General features: G+C 46.6%; 1 protein-coding gene across 2 annotated transcripts in view; it reads right to left on the bottom strand.

The window, feature by feature from the left end:
• Positions 1–3,966: 3,966 nt before the first annotated feature.
• DYNC2I1 (dynein 2 intermediate chain 1) overlaps positions 3,967–18,219 on the bottom strand; it is a 55,739-nt gene continuing 41,486 nt past the window's right edge. Inside the window, exons 16-17 of one of the 2 annotated variants that reach the window (XM_032753257.2) lie at positions 7,951–8,174; positions 3,967–4,558 (exon numbers count right to left, since the gene is read on the bottom strand). In XM_032753257.2, coding sequence (XP_032609148.1) covers positions 4,360–4,558; positions 7,951–8,174 — 423 coding nt within the window. In that variant the 3' untranslated portion in view covers positions 3,967–4,359. The remainder of the gene's footprint in view (positions 4,559–7,950; positions 8,175–18,219) is intronic. The other variant, XM_058428663.1, reaches the window with a different exon arrangement.

Genomic DNA, 18,219 nt, shown 5'->3' with positions numbered 1-18,219 from the left:
CCTTTCCCTGAAGCCGCGCCACCTGAGCTTCCTGCTCCCTGAACTGCGCCGTCTGTGCGGCTCTGGCCCCTCCCTCCTACCTTTGCTGCTGTGCGATGATTCGTTCTGTGGCGTCACCTCTGCTGTCATGGAGTCATCTCCAGACTGGTTGCCAACAAGCAGGGCGGGGTGGACCCTCGCTCTGGTCTACACACTGGAGTGGGGACAGGGCCGGGTGCACCCTTCCTCTCAGCTACACTCTGGAGCGAGTGGGGACTGTCTACAGTCCTGCCCAGGCAGATGCTTTTCCAGGACAGATCAGCTCAGCTAAAGCAGCATCTTCTCTCCCAGGCTTCACTGTCTCTCAGATATTCTAAATAAACTATTTTAAAAAGCCTACTTCGGCAGTCAGGACTGTGTGTGACTATGCTCATCTCTGTATCTTCAGAGATTATTTCTGGCGAAATGACATTTTGGCATTTCACCACCTGTGGGGTGTTCCTGGTGTTGAGTCTCCAAGAGGATGGGAGGCCAGAGGTGCTGATGGACGGCAGTGCTGTCGCCCAGGGCAGCACCCACTGCTTGGAGGAGCTGCTTTCTCGGAGGCAGGCGTGGACCTCAGGGCGCAGGGGCTGCCCGGTTCTGTGCTATGTTCTCCAGTCCAGGACCAGCCATCTGTTCATTAGGAGTCAGTCCGAGATTAGCGGAACCTTCTTTAGTAGGAGGGCCGTGTCTCCTCTTTGCGTCTTCCTGAGCATTTTAGTGAGATTTGGAAGAGCTGATGATGTTAACCACATCTGCCATTTTATTGTGAGGCCACAAAACTTAAATTTCCTTGTTGTGTTTTTACCATACCTGGGACCTTGAACATCTACATGTCACTGGGTAAACTACAGCCGCGACTAGACCCCCTCTGGACTCCAGTTTACGTCAAATGGAATTTTGTAAATAATTGTGGGGGGTGTGGGGTCATTGAGGGACGAGACTGTAGCCTCCAGGAATAAAAGTCTGCATATCCAGTTATGCTTGTACATTCCGATATGACTCTGCCCTGCAGATGCAACTGCCACTCAGCCATCCCCCACGCCACCGTTCACTGAGCATCTCCCGTGTCCGAGGAGATGACCGTGAGAAAACAGAAGTGCCTCCGTCCAGTGCAGCAAGCCGGGCGTCGTCAGTACCCAAATAACCCACATGAGAAAAGGAGCGTTTTAATTTACTTCTACTGATTTGGCAAATGTTGAAAGAAAAGTGTTTTCTAAATAACAAAAACACGACTGAAAAAGAGAAAATTAAATTACCACTGTCTGCCTTGGAAGAAAGCGCTCAGCCTGCATGCAGCGAGGCACCAGGGTGGGCTTGGAGACCCCCGTGAGTCAGAAGGGAAGCCCACGGTGGGAAGGAACCGCCTCCCGCGCTGTCGGCCCACCTCTTGCCACGTCTGTTTTCCTAATCTGCTGTGAAACGTGTTTTTTAGAGGCTGCGATTACTCCATCCTGTTGCCTGTCTCACCTTCCTCTGGAAGACCCTGGAGGCATCACTAGCGCCAGGGCAGGCTGCACCCGGGAGGGGCCAACAAACACCGGGCCAGCTCCTCCCTGGGCGTGAGGCTGAGGGGCAGATCACTGGTCTTTTTGGATTTTTCTTTCTTCATGAACTTCACATTTCTATATGGCTCAAAAAATACCCAATGGTTAGGAGCCTGGGAAGGACGCATTCAAGGACGTCGTGGAGCGGAAGCTGCACAGGCCAACCAGCCACGGGGCAGAAGCCGCCCAATGGCCACAGGTGCTTCCGAAGCAGCGCGTCAGACACGGCAGCAGGGGAGAGCTGGGCCTCCTCTCGCCCCTGGCCTCTGTGAGGCCGCACCTCCTGGGCCCTGGCAGAGGTTGAGCAAGGGCTTTAGAGGGGGGAGTGAGCTCCCAGCCAGGCAGGAAGCTCACGTCGGGAGGACGTAACTGAGCTGCAGACGGTCCTCCCTTGGGAGCTCCCCCTACAGCCACAGCACTGACCGGGCACATAACTCAGGAGCCAGACAGAACTCCCTGGATTCCCTTGAGCTGATTTACTGCGCAGTTTCAGAGACCTGAGCCCAAGCAGACTGCCTCCCAGGTTACAAAGGAGTCAGGACAGAGAACGAACTGTGAACTGCAGATGACAGCTGAGAATTCGCCGACACCAAAACCCAGAAGAGGCCCAAAGAAAAGGAGGGACAAATATTCATTCTAACTTTAAATAAGATGGAATCTGAGGCTAAGAACTTACCTCAATCTCAAAACTTCTAGACAAATCATCAAGCCGGTTGCAAAACAGCAGCAAGGACTCGGGAGGCCGTGTGTCCACCCCACTTCCGCACGCAACTGTGAACCTGAGTTCCGCGAAGATGCAGAGAGGGGCGGTGTGCCTGTCCACTTCCTTCCCCACATGACTGTGAACCTGAGTTCCGCGAAGATGCAGATGGAAGATGAACAAATTCCAGCCATTTGTTTAATGAGGATTGGCTAAGCCTCTACTGACACGGCAGGCGCTGCAGCAGGCACCTGGAATTCAGCAGCCAACAAGACAAAGTTCCTGTGCCCATGGGACAGAGGCAGGGGTGCATGGGCCAGCGAAGGCAGACCAACCCTGGCAGCATCTCACTGCCATCCATCCACGGGGACCCTGGGACCCCAGGATGCGTGTGCTTACATGTGCGCATTCCAACACACGACGGAGTCCTGAGATGGGACTGGACGGGAAGGGACGGTCACTGTCCATGTTACTCTGTCTCAGCTGTCTTAACAAGCATGTAGGGTTCTGACGGTTTTTTTTGTTTTTGTTTTTTTTTTGAGATGGAGTCTCGCTCTGTTGCCCAGGCTGGAGTGCAGGGCTGCGATCTCAGCTCACTGCAACCTCCACCTCCCAGGTTCAAGTAATTCTCTTGCCTCAGCCTCCTGAGTAGCTGGAATTACAGGCACTCGCCACCTCGCCGAGCTCATTTATGTATTTTTAGTAGAGAAGGGATTTCACCATGTTGGCCAGGCTGACCTGAAACTCCTGACCTTGCGATCCGCCCACCTCAGGCTCCCAAAGTGCTGGGATTACAGATATGAGCCACTGTGCCCGGCCAGCGGTTTCAAATCAACGATTAAAAAGCAAAGAAAGGCTGGCGGTTGCTCGGGTGGCTGGAGAGGCCCATGAGAGACGTGCAGCCCTGCCGCTGGTGAGGGGGCTGTGTCTGCAGCGTCACAGCCGGTCTGGTGGGTCCCTCCCAGACGCCTTCCAGGCCTAAGACGCTCCAGTTCTGGCCGAGTAAGCGGAGACGATCTTGTGACCCAGTGAGAAGACCTAACTGTGCCCATCCGTTCGCCTCACAGACCCATCGACAGCCAACAGTACTGGGAACATTCTAGGAGGGTGATGGGGCAAAGGGACGGGTGTTTGTGACACATTCTGGGATTTTCCTGTCCGCACCCCGGAACTCTCCTGTCTTTGTGCTATGGTTAGAACGTGTGTGTCCCTCCAACATTCAAAGCCTGGAACTTAAGCACAAGGGTGATGCTGTTAAGGGGTGGGGCCCTTTGAGAGGCAGAGCCCTGGGGAACGGATCGGTGCTGTCAGCAGAGAGGCTGAAGGCCCCAGAGCCTTTCTGTCCTCCGCTACTGTACGAGGGCACAGCCATGAGGTGCTGCGGAAAGCAGAGGGCAGCTGACCAGACAGGAAACCCGGGGCGCCTTGATGCTGAATTCCACCTGCAGGAAACAGGAGGTGCAGATTTCTGTTGCTGATAAATAACCCAGCCTAGGACATTTTGTTACAGCAGCATGATTCCTAGTCTACCTGAGCTACAAAATTCAAGGGAGTTTATTTACTTGTATGATTTCTGCACAAGGACAACTTTTACTACTAACGGAAAACCTGTCTGACTTGCTCTGCAAAGATGACATTCCAATAATCCCAGAAGAAGATGCTCAAGAATTTTAAGAAAACACTATTGGCAGAGGTCACTTCAGTGGAGTAATTCCTTTTAATTTAGATGTGTGCTCACATACTTTATGCATAAGAAAATAGTTCATTAAGATACATTTTCACGGTAGGCTGTTTAAAATCTAGTAGTAATGTGACAGTATTTTAAACTGTTCTAAAAATAACTCGAAATACTCTCAGAAAAGAGCATCCCGGATGTGGCTCTACGCTCCCCTGGAAGTTTAGTAAATGCTAGAATGTTCTTTGTTTCCATTCAAAAGTAGTCATTTACTGGGAATACCAAAGAAATACTCACGTAAAATAAATTATATACAGAAGATACATAAATACACTTGCACACAAATGTAGAATTATCCACCTTATGTCTTTTAAATTTGGGTCATTACAGAAACGCCGTCCTCTCAGCAACACCCGCTACTTGTGTGGTTTCCCGTCTTGCCACAGGGCTTCCTGCAAAAGCAGACGCAGCCTGTTGCACTCATCCACCTCCGGGGCTGCCCACTGCCTCTTCAGGTGCTGGATGTCGATGGAGCCAGAAGCCCTGGCCAGCACCAGGGCCAGGAAGCTGCCAGCAGCCTTCTCGGGCTCACCCACCACAGCCATGGCCACCAGCCTGCAGGGAGAGGGCCAGAAGCAGAGGGTCAGTGCACACACAGGGACATTCGGTTCTGTCTGAGTCTTCAAAATGTCGATCTTCCACGGGAAGAGTGAAACGGATGAGAAATTCTAAAAATACCAATAGCCAAAATGAAAGCTAGACCAGAAATAAATGTGTGAAAACACATTTCTGCATGTCAGAGGCCTGCCGGACGGAGCTTCGCAGAGGTAAGTGATGAGGACGTGCTGCTCTCTCCTCAGGCCGGGAGTCAGTAGCCCCCCAGCAGGTCCCTGGAGAAGGTGGGGGCCATCAGCAGCACAGGCGGGCCCATCTGTCAGAGCCTCGTCCTTGGTCTCCAGCCTCCCTGGATCTCACCCACAGCTGAGTGTCAGGACTCACAAGTCTGCATCTCCAGCCCGGACTCACCCTGGAGCCCCGGACCCCTCCACTCCTGGCCTCCGTGGGACCAGCACCTCCATCATCCACCTAGTGCCCAACCACGAGACCTGGGGCCACCCCGTTTCCCCGATCTCACTCCCAGGGGCCCCTTCCCTCACTCTGATGACCACAAGATCCCTGATCAGGCCCCAGCTTTAATCTCCTCCTGAGGCTGACAGAGACTCTTAAAGACACCTCTGCTGTCCACCTGGCCCCCATTCAAACCCCCTCCTGTGACTGGTAGGAACACGCCCAGTCTCTCCTTGTGGCCCTGGGCCTCCGGCCCACGCTCCTGGCACCTGCAACCCCAGGCCTGGCTGGGGATCCCGTCTCCCCGTGCCTCTCGCAGACTCCCTGCCCGTCTTTGCTTCACTCCCACTTGTCCTTTGAGATCCAGCTTGGTGCCATCGCCTGCCAGGATCCCAGCTATGCCCGATGATGGGGGTAGGGTCCCTGCCCTTCTCACTACAGGGGTGAAAATCACATCCAACCTGACAGCTACCTGAGTGCACCCCCTCCCTGCTCACTCCACAGGACGTGGGGCAGCAGAGTGTGGGAATGAAGCCTCGTGACACCCCAAAAGGGTGGACCATGAGGAACTACAAGCCACTCGGATTTTCACCAGCGGATGCTTTAATACTGCTATTCAATTGTGTGTGTGAAGCACGGGCGATGTTTAGCTGCAAACTTGAAAACATCAGTAACAGATGGTGGACACCAAAGGCTTCCCTGACACTGGGCAAATAAAACAGTCCCTTGGTAAGCTATGTCTAGATGCTTTAAAACCACACCTACAACAGATGTGTAAACACAGTACTAGCACCCGTCAGTTCTTTTACACGTCCTTCAGATTCGTTAAGGTAGACAGAACCCAACCAAAGAGGGCAGAGGACAAAAGCAAAGTTGGACCCAACGCTGAGCTGCCACGAGGCTGCCACCTCCTGTGCTGGCCCCGAGGGCCCCTGCCTGTTCCTCACAGCCAACCTGCTTCTCAGCCACATGCAGCAGCAAGTCACTGTCAGAGACTCTAAAACTGTTAAATCCTTGCTTGTATCTAAACTCCATCCTTTCAAACATCCATTTCTTCCTGTTCTGCTTCTCTGTCTAACCAGAGAAAAGTAACTGGGCACTTTCTGTGTCAGGCCCCTATGACTGCTCAACAGGAGAGAGCGCCACCTCCTTCCAGAGCCTTCTCCCGTGTGGGAAGTAGAAGTAGAGGAACGTGGGCCGGGGCTGCCGCCTCCTTCCTGAGAGATGGACGGGGTTGACCTGGGCACCCGGCACTGCTGAGGGGTTAGGGGAGCTCCAGGGCAGCTGGTCATCAGGGTCTCAGCTGGAGATTGAAGCCAGGGTCCCTAGCACATTCTCCTTCATGGAAAGCCATGCTGCCCATAAGACAAGGCTCCAGAACCGAAGGGCCCCTAACCTGCTAATGACAACAAACATGCTCAACTATGAGCCACGTTTGGAGTCCATCACACACAGAGCTGGGGCTCCTGTGCTCAGACCGTCCGGTCCCCACCACAGCAGCACAGCCCACCCTGGGGTGTGCCACCTGCCCCTGCCCAGGCCCTGCTGCCCCCATCCAGACCCCATCTCCTAGGTCTCTGCCCAAACGTCCCTGTGATAGGACCATCCTTCCTGCCCCCTCGGCCCTGACCCGCACTCTGACCTCTTCCTCATCATCTGCCTCCACAGCACGTTTTCCAGCACATTTTGGGACCCCCTCGTTCACTCTGCTCATTGTCTGTCTTGCCCACCAGGGAGGGAGAGATCTCAGGGTGCGGAGCCCCAGCCGCCAGGCACAGTCGGTGCCGGGTAAATGTGTTTATCCTGTAACGCAGGCACGGACATGCTTTCTGGAATAATAAACTGCAGGTGTGTTGTGTAGTTATCTGCAAATCACAGTCTGGATTTTAATGTATTTTTTAATAATCAGAATAATGTAAGTAAACCTAGGAATCAAACTAAATAAATGCAATTCTTAATTTCATTCAAATCTCATTGGGATACCCCCAACATTTTATTAAATTCTTATCTTTCCTTTACAAAAAGGCTATGGGATTTCTCTCCCCAGATCAACACGAACCCTCACAGTAGGAGAATTTATTAAAAAGAAATGTAAAATCTCAAGAAAAAAACACAGCTGAACAGACAAGCAGGGCTCAGGGAGAGCGCCTCATGATGAAAGCTTTCGTGAACACTTCTGCTGTGAAACAAACAAAGCAACAAAGAACTACCTAACAGTGGTGTTGATGGGAGTGCGTCCATCTTAATTCCATCAGTGACATCACGTGAACTGACGTGCACGTCCTGGCTGCGCTGGTCTGCCTGTGAGCTGGGAGCCCCTCAAGGGGCCTGGGCTGGAATGGCTTTAGTGTGGCGTCATGTGGACCGTTAATTCCACGCACCATCCTCCTTTCCCCCTTTAGACACTAGGGGAACACCTAGTACCTCGTTCAGACATTACAAACTTATAGCTCATAAGACTGGCAAAGGAACATAACTAAGAAGCTCTCACAAACTATCATTTCTTACAGAATACTAATGATGGGGAAATACTGCACGATGAATCTGTTAATCCAATAGACTAGCTTGGGCTAAATATAATCACACTTTAAAGTGGTTTTAAAAATATTATTTAAATGCACAACCCAACAGGTAAACTGTTGACTCAGTGGTGCTGGTGGTGTGGAAACAGGCCCATGGTTGCACCTCACGTGCCTCCGGCCGGGATGTGGGACAAGGTGCTAGAAATCTCTGCCTTCCACTCAGCTTTCTGTGAACCTAACACCGCTCTCAAAAACAGTATTTTTAAATTTTTAACTAAACATATTATTTAAATTTACATATGGCCACATCTTAAAATGTAGCAGCCTCATGCAAAAATTAAAGAAGAAAGACCAGAAGTGGCACCTGTGGCCAAAGCACCCCCCGACCAGCAGCTGGTCCAGAGCTTCCCCACTTGCCTGCTGGGGGAGAGCTGCTGTTTGGCGACGGGACCCAGATCGCTCTGGAGGAGGTCCCAGATGTAGATGTTGGATGTGTCGTCCTGCACCAGGAACATGGCAGGCCTGGTCGGGGACCACTGTAAGCCGGTGACCGCATGGCTGTCCGTGCTGCTGTCCCACTGCAGGAGTGGAAACGCACAGCTCAGCTGGTGCAGCCTGATGCTTCCGTCTGAACAGCCGGCCTGTGACCAGGAAGGATGAACACTGCTGAGCATGACCTTTTCCTTTCTTTTTTTGAGACAGGGTCTCGCTCTGTCACCCAGCCTGGAGTGCAATGGTGCAATCACAGCTCACGGCAGCCTTGACCTCCCGGGCTCAATCAACCCTCCTGCCTCGGCCTCCTGAGTATCTGGGACTACACGCGGGCACCACTACACCTGCCTTTTATATCGTTCGTAGAGATGAGGTCTCACTATGTTGCCCAAGCTGTTCTCAAACTCCTGGCTTCAAGTGATCCTCCTACCTTGGCCTCCCAGAGTGCTGGGAGTACAGGTGTGAGCCATCATGCCCAGCCTCTTTTTTGCTTTTTTCTTAACTTGATCTCAGCAGCCAGAGAAATTTTTCAGAGGATTAGCTTTCTTTAGTTTGTACTGCAAAAACATTAATTTGTTGTTTTCCAAACATAAAATTATAACATTGAATCTCTCCTCACAAATTACAAAGGTGAGCACTCGCCTGACTCTGATACGCTTTGTGTTTCTCTTCCAAAATGGCCAATAATCAACAGATTCAGCGACTATATAAACACATACTTATTTTTAACAAAGTTGAATATCAGTGATTCAAGTATGGGCCATTAAGACTGGCTCCATGAAAATATGGCAGCTTTTACAAAACTACATACATTTGTGTCAATAATATGGCTCTATACTTCTCTCGGATTGAAATTTTCATAAAATCAAACAACTGGTTTAATAAAAGACCAAATTTTTAGCTTTTAAAGAGAAGATTAATTCCTTTTTACTCAACATATTTTATCTTTCCCATATTCAAAAAAAGAAAAAATCAAGAATGGGAGTAAAATTCTAAAATGAAACATAAACAGAAACAAATTTAAAAACCTGCATTCCAAATAAATAACATAAGCACACAGGAAGGAGGGGCAGGAACCAGGCCACAAAATTTCTAACACCCCGGGAAATGGTGCACTTTACACCCAGAACCCAAGCACCGCCCGGAACACTGGCTGCCCAGTGGCCTTCATTTCCCCAGGCATGAAGAGCTCTGTGTATTCCAGGAGTGAGCATGAGAACGGAAAGTGCAGGAAGCATCCATCCAGATCAATCATCCTAATAACACACTGTCTGAGAGGCAGGCACAGCCGCGGAGGAGGGAGGCTGGAGGGACCGTTTGTTAACCTGGAGTTGGAGACGAGGGTGCAAACTCAGTGTGTGATGCCTGCATACGTGGTTTACGGATAAAAGCGGGTATTCCGTGTGCTGTGTCTCTGAGTGGGCCCACAAGCATGTCAAACACTTCTTACTGCCCAGATCTTGGTTGCTAGTACTTTTCTCCACTCGTAAGAGCCAGAACTCCGGGGAGAAGTGGCTGGTTCAGGGCTCACAGGATGACGTCACAAGAATAAAGAGTCAGCTCAAAGGACAGCCACTGGCCTAACCCAGAAAATCTGAGCAGCAAAATAAATACTGGTGGCTAAATGATTATGACTTACCGAATAAGGTAAAAAGCAACGTGTCCACAACATGTAATAAATAGACACATACATCCATATACAGAGAAAGGAAAAGTCTCCCCTAACAGTAGAAAGCCAACTAATACATGTAGAATTAACGGTGGGCTGGAAAATCACTACTTGCCAATCATCCTAACAATCAATTCAGGCGAGATTCATCCATGGACGCTGAAACTGGTGGTGAAAACCTAAGGAGTTTTGAGACGTTTACGAAGTATCAGCGCATCTCCCCACGAGACACTTCGTCAGTGGGACCACGGTAGTTCCACGTGGTCAGAATTAGTGCTATGTGGGACGGTACAAATTGGCGTCACGGGTCTCGTCTCCTAAGGACACGCGTCACCCCGAGCTACTCTAGCTGAGCATGAAAAAGCTGCATCTGACTGTGACTGACCAAAACCTCAGACAAGCTCAGGCTCAGGGACATTCTACAAAGTAACTGGCCTGTGCCCTTCAAAAATGTCAAGGTCGTGAAAGACGGAGGAACTCAGTCTTTGACATCTAGATCAACGGAGTTTGAAGAGACAAACCACTGAATGAGACACGTCCTGGGACATGATTTTTCTTACAAAGGACATTATCAGACAATCCATGCCACCTCCCTCCATCCACAGATTCGATAGCAGCTTTGTACCAGTGTGCACTCCCTGGTGACTGTGACTACAATAGCTATGTGGGGATGTTCTTGCTTTTAGGAAACGCACGCTGAACTGTTTAGGGATGGAGTATCGTGTCTGCAACTTCCCCTTGGAAATACGCGAACGCCCAGAGAGGAGGAAGCCCACGTGGTACAGCAGAGGGTGCGCAGGAAGCCTTTGAACTGCTCGTGTAACTTCTGCGTAAGCCTGAAATTATGTCAAAATAAAAGTTTTTTAAAAACGATCCATTCAGGCTGGGCGCGGTGGCTCACGCCTGTAATTCCAGCATTTTGGGAGGCTGAGGCAGGCGGACCACAATGTCAGCCTGGCCACTGTGGTGAAACCCCGTCTCTACTGAAAATACAAAAATTAGCTGGGCATGGTGGCTCACGCCTGTAATCCCAGCTACTTGGGAGGTTGAGGCAGAAGAATCGCTTGAACCAGGGAGTCGGAGGTTGCAGTGAGTCGAGATCGCACCACTGCACTCCAGCCTGGGCGACAGAGCAAGACTCTCTCTCAAAAAAAAAAAAAAAAAAAAAAGGTCCATCCAATAATCACATGAAATGATTTGTACCATGTGGGCAGATAAGACTTTCAGAAAGCAGAAGTTCTATTTTTTCAGAAAGCTGAGGTGCATGCGGGCGACCCAGTGCCTCTGGTGTGTAGGTGGAGGTCCTCTTGGGAGGGTGTAGAAACAGGCCAGGGCAGAACCTTCCAGAGGCCAGCCCAGTCACCTCCGGAGGCTTCCTGCACCTCTGGACTCAGGAACACCAGGATACACGAGTCCTTTGGAAACATCATTCTTTCATGCATCTTCACAAAACATAGGATTTACTGATAATGTGTACGCTTTTGTCACAGAGGCAGGGTCTGGACCACATAGATTGCTATCCAATAGAAATATAATGGGAACCACAAATAGGAACCACATATGTAATTTAAAATTCTCATTAGCCAGGTGTGGTGGCAGGCACCTGTAATCCTAGCTACTCAAGAGGCTGAGGCAGGAGAATCACTTGAACCCGGGAGGCGGAGGTTGCAGTGAGCTGAGATCATGCCACTGAGTGGGTGACAGAGGAAGACCCTGTCTCAAAAGTTACAAAAAAAAAAAAAAGCTGGGCATGGTGGCATGCACTTGTAGTCCCAGCTGCTCAGAAGGCTAAGGCGGGAGGATGGGAGGATTGCTTAAGCCTGGGAGACTGAGGCTGTAGTGAGCTATGATCACGCCACTGCACTTCCAACCTGGGCAACAGAGCAAGACCCTGTCTCTAAAAATTAAAAAAAATAAAAAGGTAAAATGTTACTTCAAAATGCAATCAACAACAAAATTATTGTTTTTTATTGAGATAAAAATATAAATCAGTAATTTACCATCTTTACAGTTTTAAGTGCACAGTTTGGGGGTAATAAATACATTTATATACTTAGTTTTCTTTTCATCCACACTGGCTCCCTGCTTTCCCGGCTTCTGGTAGCCACCATGCCACACTCTGTCTTCATGAGATCCACTGTTTCAGCTGCTGTATATGAGTGAAAACGTGGTATTTATCTTTCTGTGCCTTATTTAATTTCACATAATGGCCTCTGGCTCCATCCGCATTGCTGCAAATGACAGGGGTTTGTTCTTTTTTATGCCTGAGTAATATTCCATTGTGTATATACCACGTTTTCCTTATCCACACATCCACTGATGGGCACTTGGTTGACTCCATATCTTGGCTATTGTGAATAGTGCCACAGTAAACGTAAGAGTGCAGATATCTCTTTGATATATTTATTTTCATTCTGTGGACATACCCAGTAGTGGAATTCCCGGATCATACGGTGGTTCTATTTTTAGTTTTTTGAGGAACCTCCGTACTGTTTTTCGTAATGGCTGTACTAATTTACGTTCCCAGCAGCAGCGTACGAGGGCTCCCTGTCTTTTTGATATGAGCCAGGTTAACTGCAGTGAGGTGATGTCATGTTGTGGTTTTGACTTGCCTTCCTGTGATTGTGATGTGAAGCATTTACTCATACTCCTGTTGACCATGTGTGTGTCTTTTTTTGGGAAATGTCTGTTCAGATCTTTTTCCCATCTTAAAATCAGATTTTTTTTTGCTATTATTTGAGCTCCTTATATATTCTGGTTATGAATCCCTTGTCAGATAAAGAATTTGCAAATATTTTTGTTTCCTTTGCTGTTCAAAAGTCTTTTAGCATGATGTAATCTCAACTGTCTGCTTTTGCCTCCAACTTTGTTCTTTTTGCTGAGGATTGCTTTGGCTATTCAGGATCTTTATCGATTCCATATACATATTAGGGCTTTTTTTTCTATTTTTGTGAAGAATTTCATTGATATTTTGATAAGGATTGCATTGACTCTGTAAATTGCTTTGGTCAGCACTGTCATTTTAACAATATGAATTCTTCCAATCCATGAGCATGCAATGTCTTCCCATTTTTTGTGTCCTCTTCTATTTCTTTCATCGGAGTTTTAGTTTTCCTTGTATAGATCTTTCAAATCTTTGGTTAGATTGATTCCTAAGTATTTTACATTTTTGTAGCTACTGTAAAGGAGACTGCTTTCTTGATTTCTTTTTCAGATTGTTTGCTGTTGGCATATATACATGCTACTTATCTTTGTATACTGATTTTGTACCCTGCAACTTTACTGAATTCATGCATCAGTTCTAAGAGCTTTTTTGGTGGAGTGTAGGTTTTTCTAGAAAAGGTCATGCTCTCTGCAAACAAGGCTAATCTGACTTCTTCCTTTCCAGTTTGGATGCTTTTTATTTCCTTCTCTTGCCTAACTACTCTGGCCAGGACTTCCAGTACTTTATTGAATAAGAGTGGTAAAAGTGGGCACCGTTGTCTTGTTGCAGCCTTTAGAGGAAAGGCTTACAATTCTTTTCCACTCAGTATGATGTTAGCCACAGGTCTGTCATAAACAGCCTTTATTATTAACATTTTGAGATATGTTCCTTCTACGTCCATTTTGATGAGGGCTTTTATCATAAAGGGATGCTGACTGTTACCAAATGCTTTTTCAGCATCTATTGAAATGATGATATGCTTTTTGTTCTTGATTTTGTTAGTGTGATGTCTCATATTTATTGATTTGCATATTTGGAACCATCTTTGCATCCCTGGGATGAATCCCATTTGATCATGGTGAATGGATCTTTTTAACGTCTTGCTGCATTTGGTTTGCTAGTATTTTGTTGAGGATTTTTGCATCTATGCTCATCAGGGATATTGGCCTGTAGTTTTCATTTTCTGTTGTGTCCTTGTCTGGTTTTGGCATCAGGGTAATGCTGGCCTTGTAGAACGTTTCCCTTTTTTTGAAGAGTTTGAGAAGCATTGGTATTAGTTCTTTAACTGTTTGGTAGGATTCAGCAGTGAGGCCATCAGGTCCTGGGCTTTTCCTGATGGGAGACTTTTTATTACAGCCTCAATCTAATTACTCATTATTGATTTACTGAAGTTTTCTGTTTCTTCATGGTTCAATGTTGGTAGGTTGCATGTGTCCAAGAATTTGTCCATTTCTTCCAGGTTTTCCAATTTGTTGGCTTATAGCTGTTCATAATAGTCTCTAATGATTATTTGTATTTCTGAGGGCTGAGTTGTTGTATCTCCTCTTTGGCTTCTGATTTTATTTGGGTCTTATTTTTTCTTAGTTATTCTAGCTAAAAGTTTGTCAATTTTGCTTATCTTTCAAAACCCAACTTTTCATTTCATTGATCTTCTACAATTTCTTTGTCTCAATTTATTTATTTCTGCTCTGAACTTTTACTATTTCTTTCCTTCCACTAATTTTGAGTTTGTTTTATTCTTGCTTTTCTCCTTCCTTGAGGTGCATTGTTACATCGTTTATTTGAAGTCTTTCTACTTTTTTGGATGTAGGCATTTATTACTATAAACTTCTTAGTATTGCTTTTGCCATATCCCATAGATTCTGATATGCTGCATTTCCATTTTCATTTGTTTCAATAAATTTTTAAATTTCCTTCTTAATTTCTTAATTGACACACTGGACATTGAGGAAGATGTTTAATTTCCATGTGTTTGTGTATTTTCCAGGTTCCTCCTGTTATTGATCTCTAGTTTTATTCCATGGTAATCACAAGATACTCAAAATGATTTCTATTCTTCTGAATTTATACAGACTTGTTTGGGGCCTAAGATATGGTGCATTCTGGATGATGTCTCATGTGCTAGTGTAAAGAATGGGTATTCTGCAGCAGTTGAGAGAAATATTCTGTAAATGTTAGGCCTATTTGGTCTAGTGCAGGGGTCCCTAACCTCTGGGCCACGGACCAGTACCAGACCGCGGCCTATTACGAACTGGGCCACACAGCAAGAGGTGAGCAGCAGGCCAGTGAGCATTACCACCTGAGCTCCACCTCCTGTCAGATCAGCGGCAGCACTAGATTCTCACACGAGCATGAACCCTATTGTGAACTGTGTATGCGAGCGATCTAGGCTGCAGTCTCCTTATGAGAATCTAATGCCTGATGATCTGAGGTGGAACAATTTCAACCTGAAACTGTCCCCCAAACCCCTGGTTTGGGGAAAAAATGTCTTCCACAAAAACCAGTCCCTGGTGCCAAAAAGATTGGTGACCACTGGTCTAGTGTGTAGTTTAACTCTGATGTTTCTTTGTTGACTTTCTGTCTGGGTAATCTGTCCATTACTGAGAGTGGGGTGCTGAAGTACCCTACTATTATTGCATTACAGTCTATTTCTGTTTTAGATCTATTAATCTTTGCTTTCTATACTTGGGAGCTCTGGTGTTGGGTACGTAGATACTTGTAACTGTTATATCCTCTTACTGAATTGACCCTTATATCATTATATAGTAAATTGACCCATTATCATTATATATAGACCCCTCTTTGTCATTTTTTACAGTCTTTGATTTGTAGTCTAATTTATCTAAGTATAGCCACTCTTGCTCTTCTTTGCTTTCTAGTTGTATGGAATATCTTTTTCCACCCTTTCACTTTTAGTATGAGTGTGTCTTTATAGGTGAAGTGTTTCTTGAAGGCAGCATATAGTTGGGTCTTGTTTCTTTATCCATTCAGCCATTCTATGCCTTTTAATTAGAGAATTGAGAGCATTTACATTCAGTGATATTATGGCTAAGTGAGAACATTCTACTGCCATTTTGTTGCTTGATTTCTGCTTAAGACTCCTCTCTTCCTTTGTTCCTTTCTGCCTGTCTTCCTTCTCTCTGCTAGTATGTTCTAATTTGTTGCTTTTTGTTTTGAATGAAGCTATTGTAGGTTTTCGTATTGTGATTATTTACTTATTTATTGAGACAGGATCTCATTCTGTGAACCAGACTGAAGTGCAGTGGCAAGATCACAGCTCACTGCAGCTTCGACTTCCCAGGCTCAATCAACCTTCCCTTGTCAGCCTCCCAAGTAGCTAGCTGGGACTACAGGTGGGCATGGGCACCACTGTACCCAGCTGATTGGTTTTTTTGTTTGTTTGTTTGGGTTTTTTTTGTAGAGATGAGGTCTCACTATGCTGCCCAAGCTGGTCGCGAACTCCCAGACTCAAGCAATCTTCCCAACTCAGCCTCCCAAAGTGCTGGGATTATAGGCATAAGCCCCAGCACCCAGCCCTAAAACAAGTTATTTTAAAGAAATAACAACTTGGCCGGGCGCAGTGGCTCACACTTGTAATCCCAGCACTTTGGGAGGCCGTGGCGGGCGGATCACGAGGTCAGGAGATGGAGACCACGGTGAAACCCCGTCTCTACTAAAAATACAAAAAAGTTAGCCGGGCGTGGTGGCGGGTGCCTGTAGTCTCAGCTACTCGGAGAGGCTGAGGCAGGAGAATAGCGTGAACCCAGGAGGTGGAGCTTGCAGTGAGCCAAGATTGCGCCACTGCACTCCAGCCTGGGCGACAGAGCAAGACTCTGTCTCAAAAAAAAAAAAAAAAAGAAATAACAATTTATCTTAGAATACAAATAAAGAGATAAAAACAAAGGAAAGAAAACACCAAACAAAAAATTCTACACTTTAACCCTCTCACATTTTGACTTTCAGTTGTCTCAATTTATGTATTTTTAAAGTATTTATATCTTAAGAAGTTGCTATAGCTATTATCATTTTTAATAGGTCTTTTGGGCTTCATAGTAGAGTTATGAGCATATTGTACAAATACAGTTAACACAGAATTCTGGGTTTGCCCATGTATTTAATTACATGAATGGGTTTTATACCTTGATAAGTTTTTTGTTTGTTTTTGCATGTTAGTATTTTTTTTTCTTTCAGGTTGAAGAACTCCCTTTAGCAATTCTTTTTGTCGTTATTGTTGTTGAGACGGAGTTTCACTCTGTCACCCAGACTGGAGTGCAGTGGTGCAATCTCAGCTCACTGCAACCTCTGCCTCCCATGTTCAAGTGATTCTCCTGCCTTAGCTTCCTGAGTAGCTGGGATTACAGGTGCCCACCACCACATCTGGCTAATTTTTGTATTTTTAGTAGAGATATATTTCATCATGTTGGCCAGGCTGGTCTCGGAACTCCTGACCTCAAGTGATCCACCCACTTGGACCTTCAAAGTGCTGCGATTACAGGCGTGAGCCACCATGCCCAGGCTCCCTTTAGCATTTCTTGCAAGATGGGTCTGAGGATGGTGAATTCTCTCAGCTTTTGTATATCTGGGAAAGACTTTAACCCTCCCTCATATTTGAGTGACAGTTTTGCTGGATACAGTATTCTTGGATGGCAGTGTTTTTCCTTTAGCACTTTGAAAATGTCACTCTACTCCCTCCTGGCCTGTATGGTTTCCACTGAGATGTCTGTTGCCAGATGAACTAGAACTCCTTTATATGTTATTTGCTTCTTATCTCTCACTGCTTTTAGAATCTTCTCTTTCTCCTTCACCTTTGAAAGTCTGATTATTAAATACCTTGGGGTAATGTTATGTGGGTTGAATCTGTTTGATGTTCTCTGACATTCCTATACCTGGATATTGATCTCCTTATGAAGTTTGGAAAGTTTTCTGTTATCATTTCTTTGAATACATTTTCTAACCCTTGTTAGCTCCCTCTTGAATACTAGTAATTCTTAGATTTGGTCTTTTGTGGTTATTTTCTGTCTTGTAGGTAGTCTTTATTCCTTTTTGTTCTTTTTTCTTTTTTCTCCTCTGATTATATATTTCCTTTCTTTTTTCTTTTTAGAAACAGCATTCGCTCTGTCACCCAGGCTGGAGGGCAATGGCACAATCAGGGCTCACTGCACCCTTGGCCTTCCAGGCCCAAGTGATCCTACTGCCTCAGCCTCCATTTGCCTCCACATGCCACCATTCTTGGCAAATTTTTAAATTTTTTTGTAGAGATAGGGTCTCCTTACGTTGCTCAAGCTGGCTCAAGAGATCCTCCTGCCTTGGTCTCCCAAATGCTGGGATTACAGGCATGGACCACAGCACCCAGCCTTGATTGTGTATTTTCTTTTTTCTTTTTTTTTTTTTTTTGAGACAGTCTCGCCCTGTCGCCCAGGCTGGAGTGCCCACCATCTCGGCTCACTGCAAGCTCCACCTCCTGGGTTCATGCCATTCTCCTGCCCCAGCCTCCCGAGTAGCTGGGACTACAGGCGCCCGCCACCATGCCCGGCCACTTTTTGGATTTTTAGTAGAGACAGGCTTTCACCGTGTTAGCCAGGATGGTCTCGATCTCCTGACCTTGTGATCCACCCGCCTCGGCCTCCCAAAGTGCTGGGATTACAGGCATGAGCCACCGCGCCCAGCCTTGTGTATTTTCTAATAGCCTGTTTTGAGCTCACCTATTCATTCCTCTACTTGATCCACTCTGCTGCTGAGAGCCTATAATGAATTTCTTCATTCCAGCAAGTATGTTTCTCAGTTCTAAGATTTCTGTTTGATTTTTTAAATTATTTCAATC

The sequence above is a fragment of the Hylobates moloch genome, unplaced genomic scaffold, assembly GCF_009828535.3.
Source record: "Hylobates moloch isolate HMO894 unplaced genomic scaffold, HMol_V3 SCAFFOLD_1, whole genome shotgun sequence".
In the NCBI taxonomy this organism is placed as follows: Eukaryota; Metazoa; Chordata; class Mammalia; order Primates; family Hylobatidae; genus Hylobates; species Hylobates moloch.
Note: the sequence above shows the minus strand (reverse complement) of the source record. Positions and strands in the feature narration are given on the sequence as shown.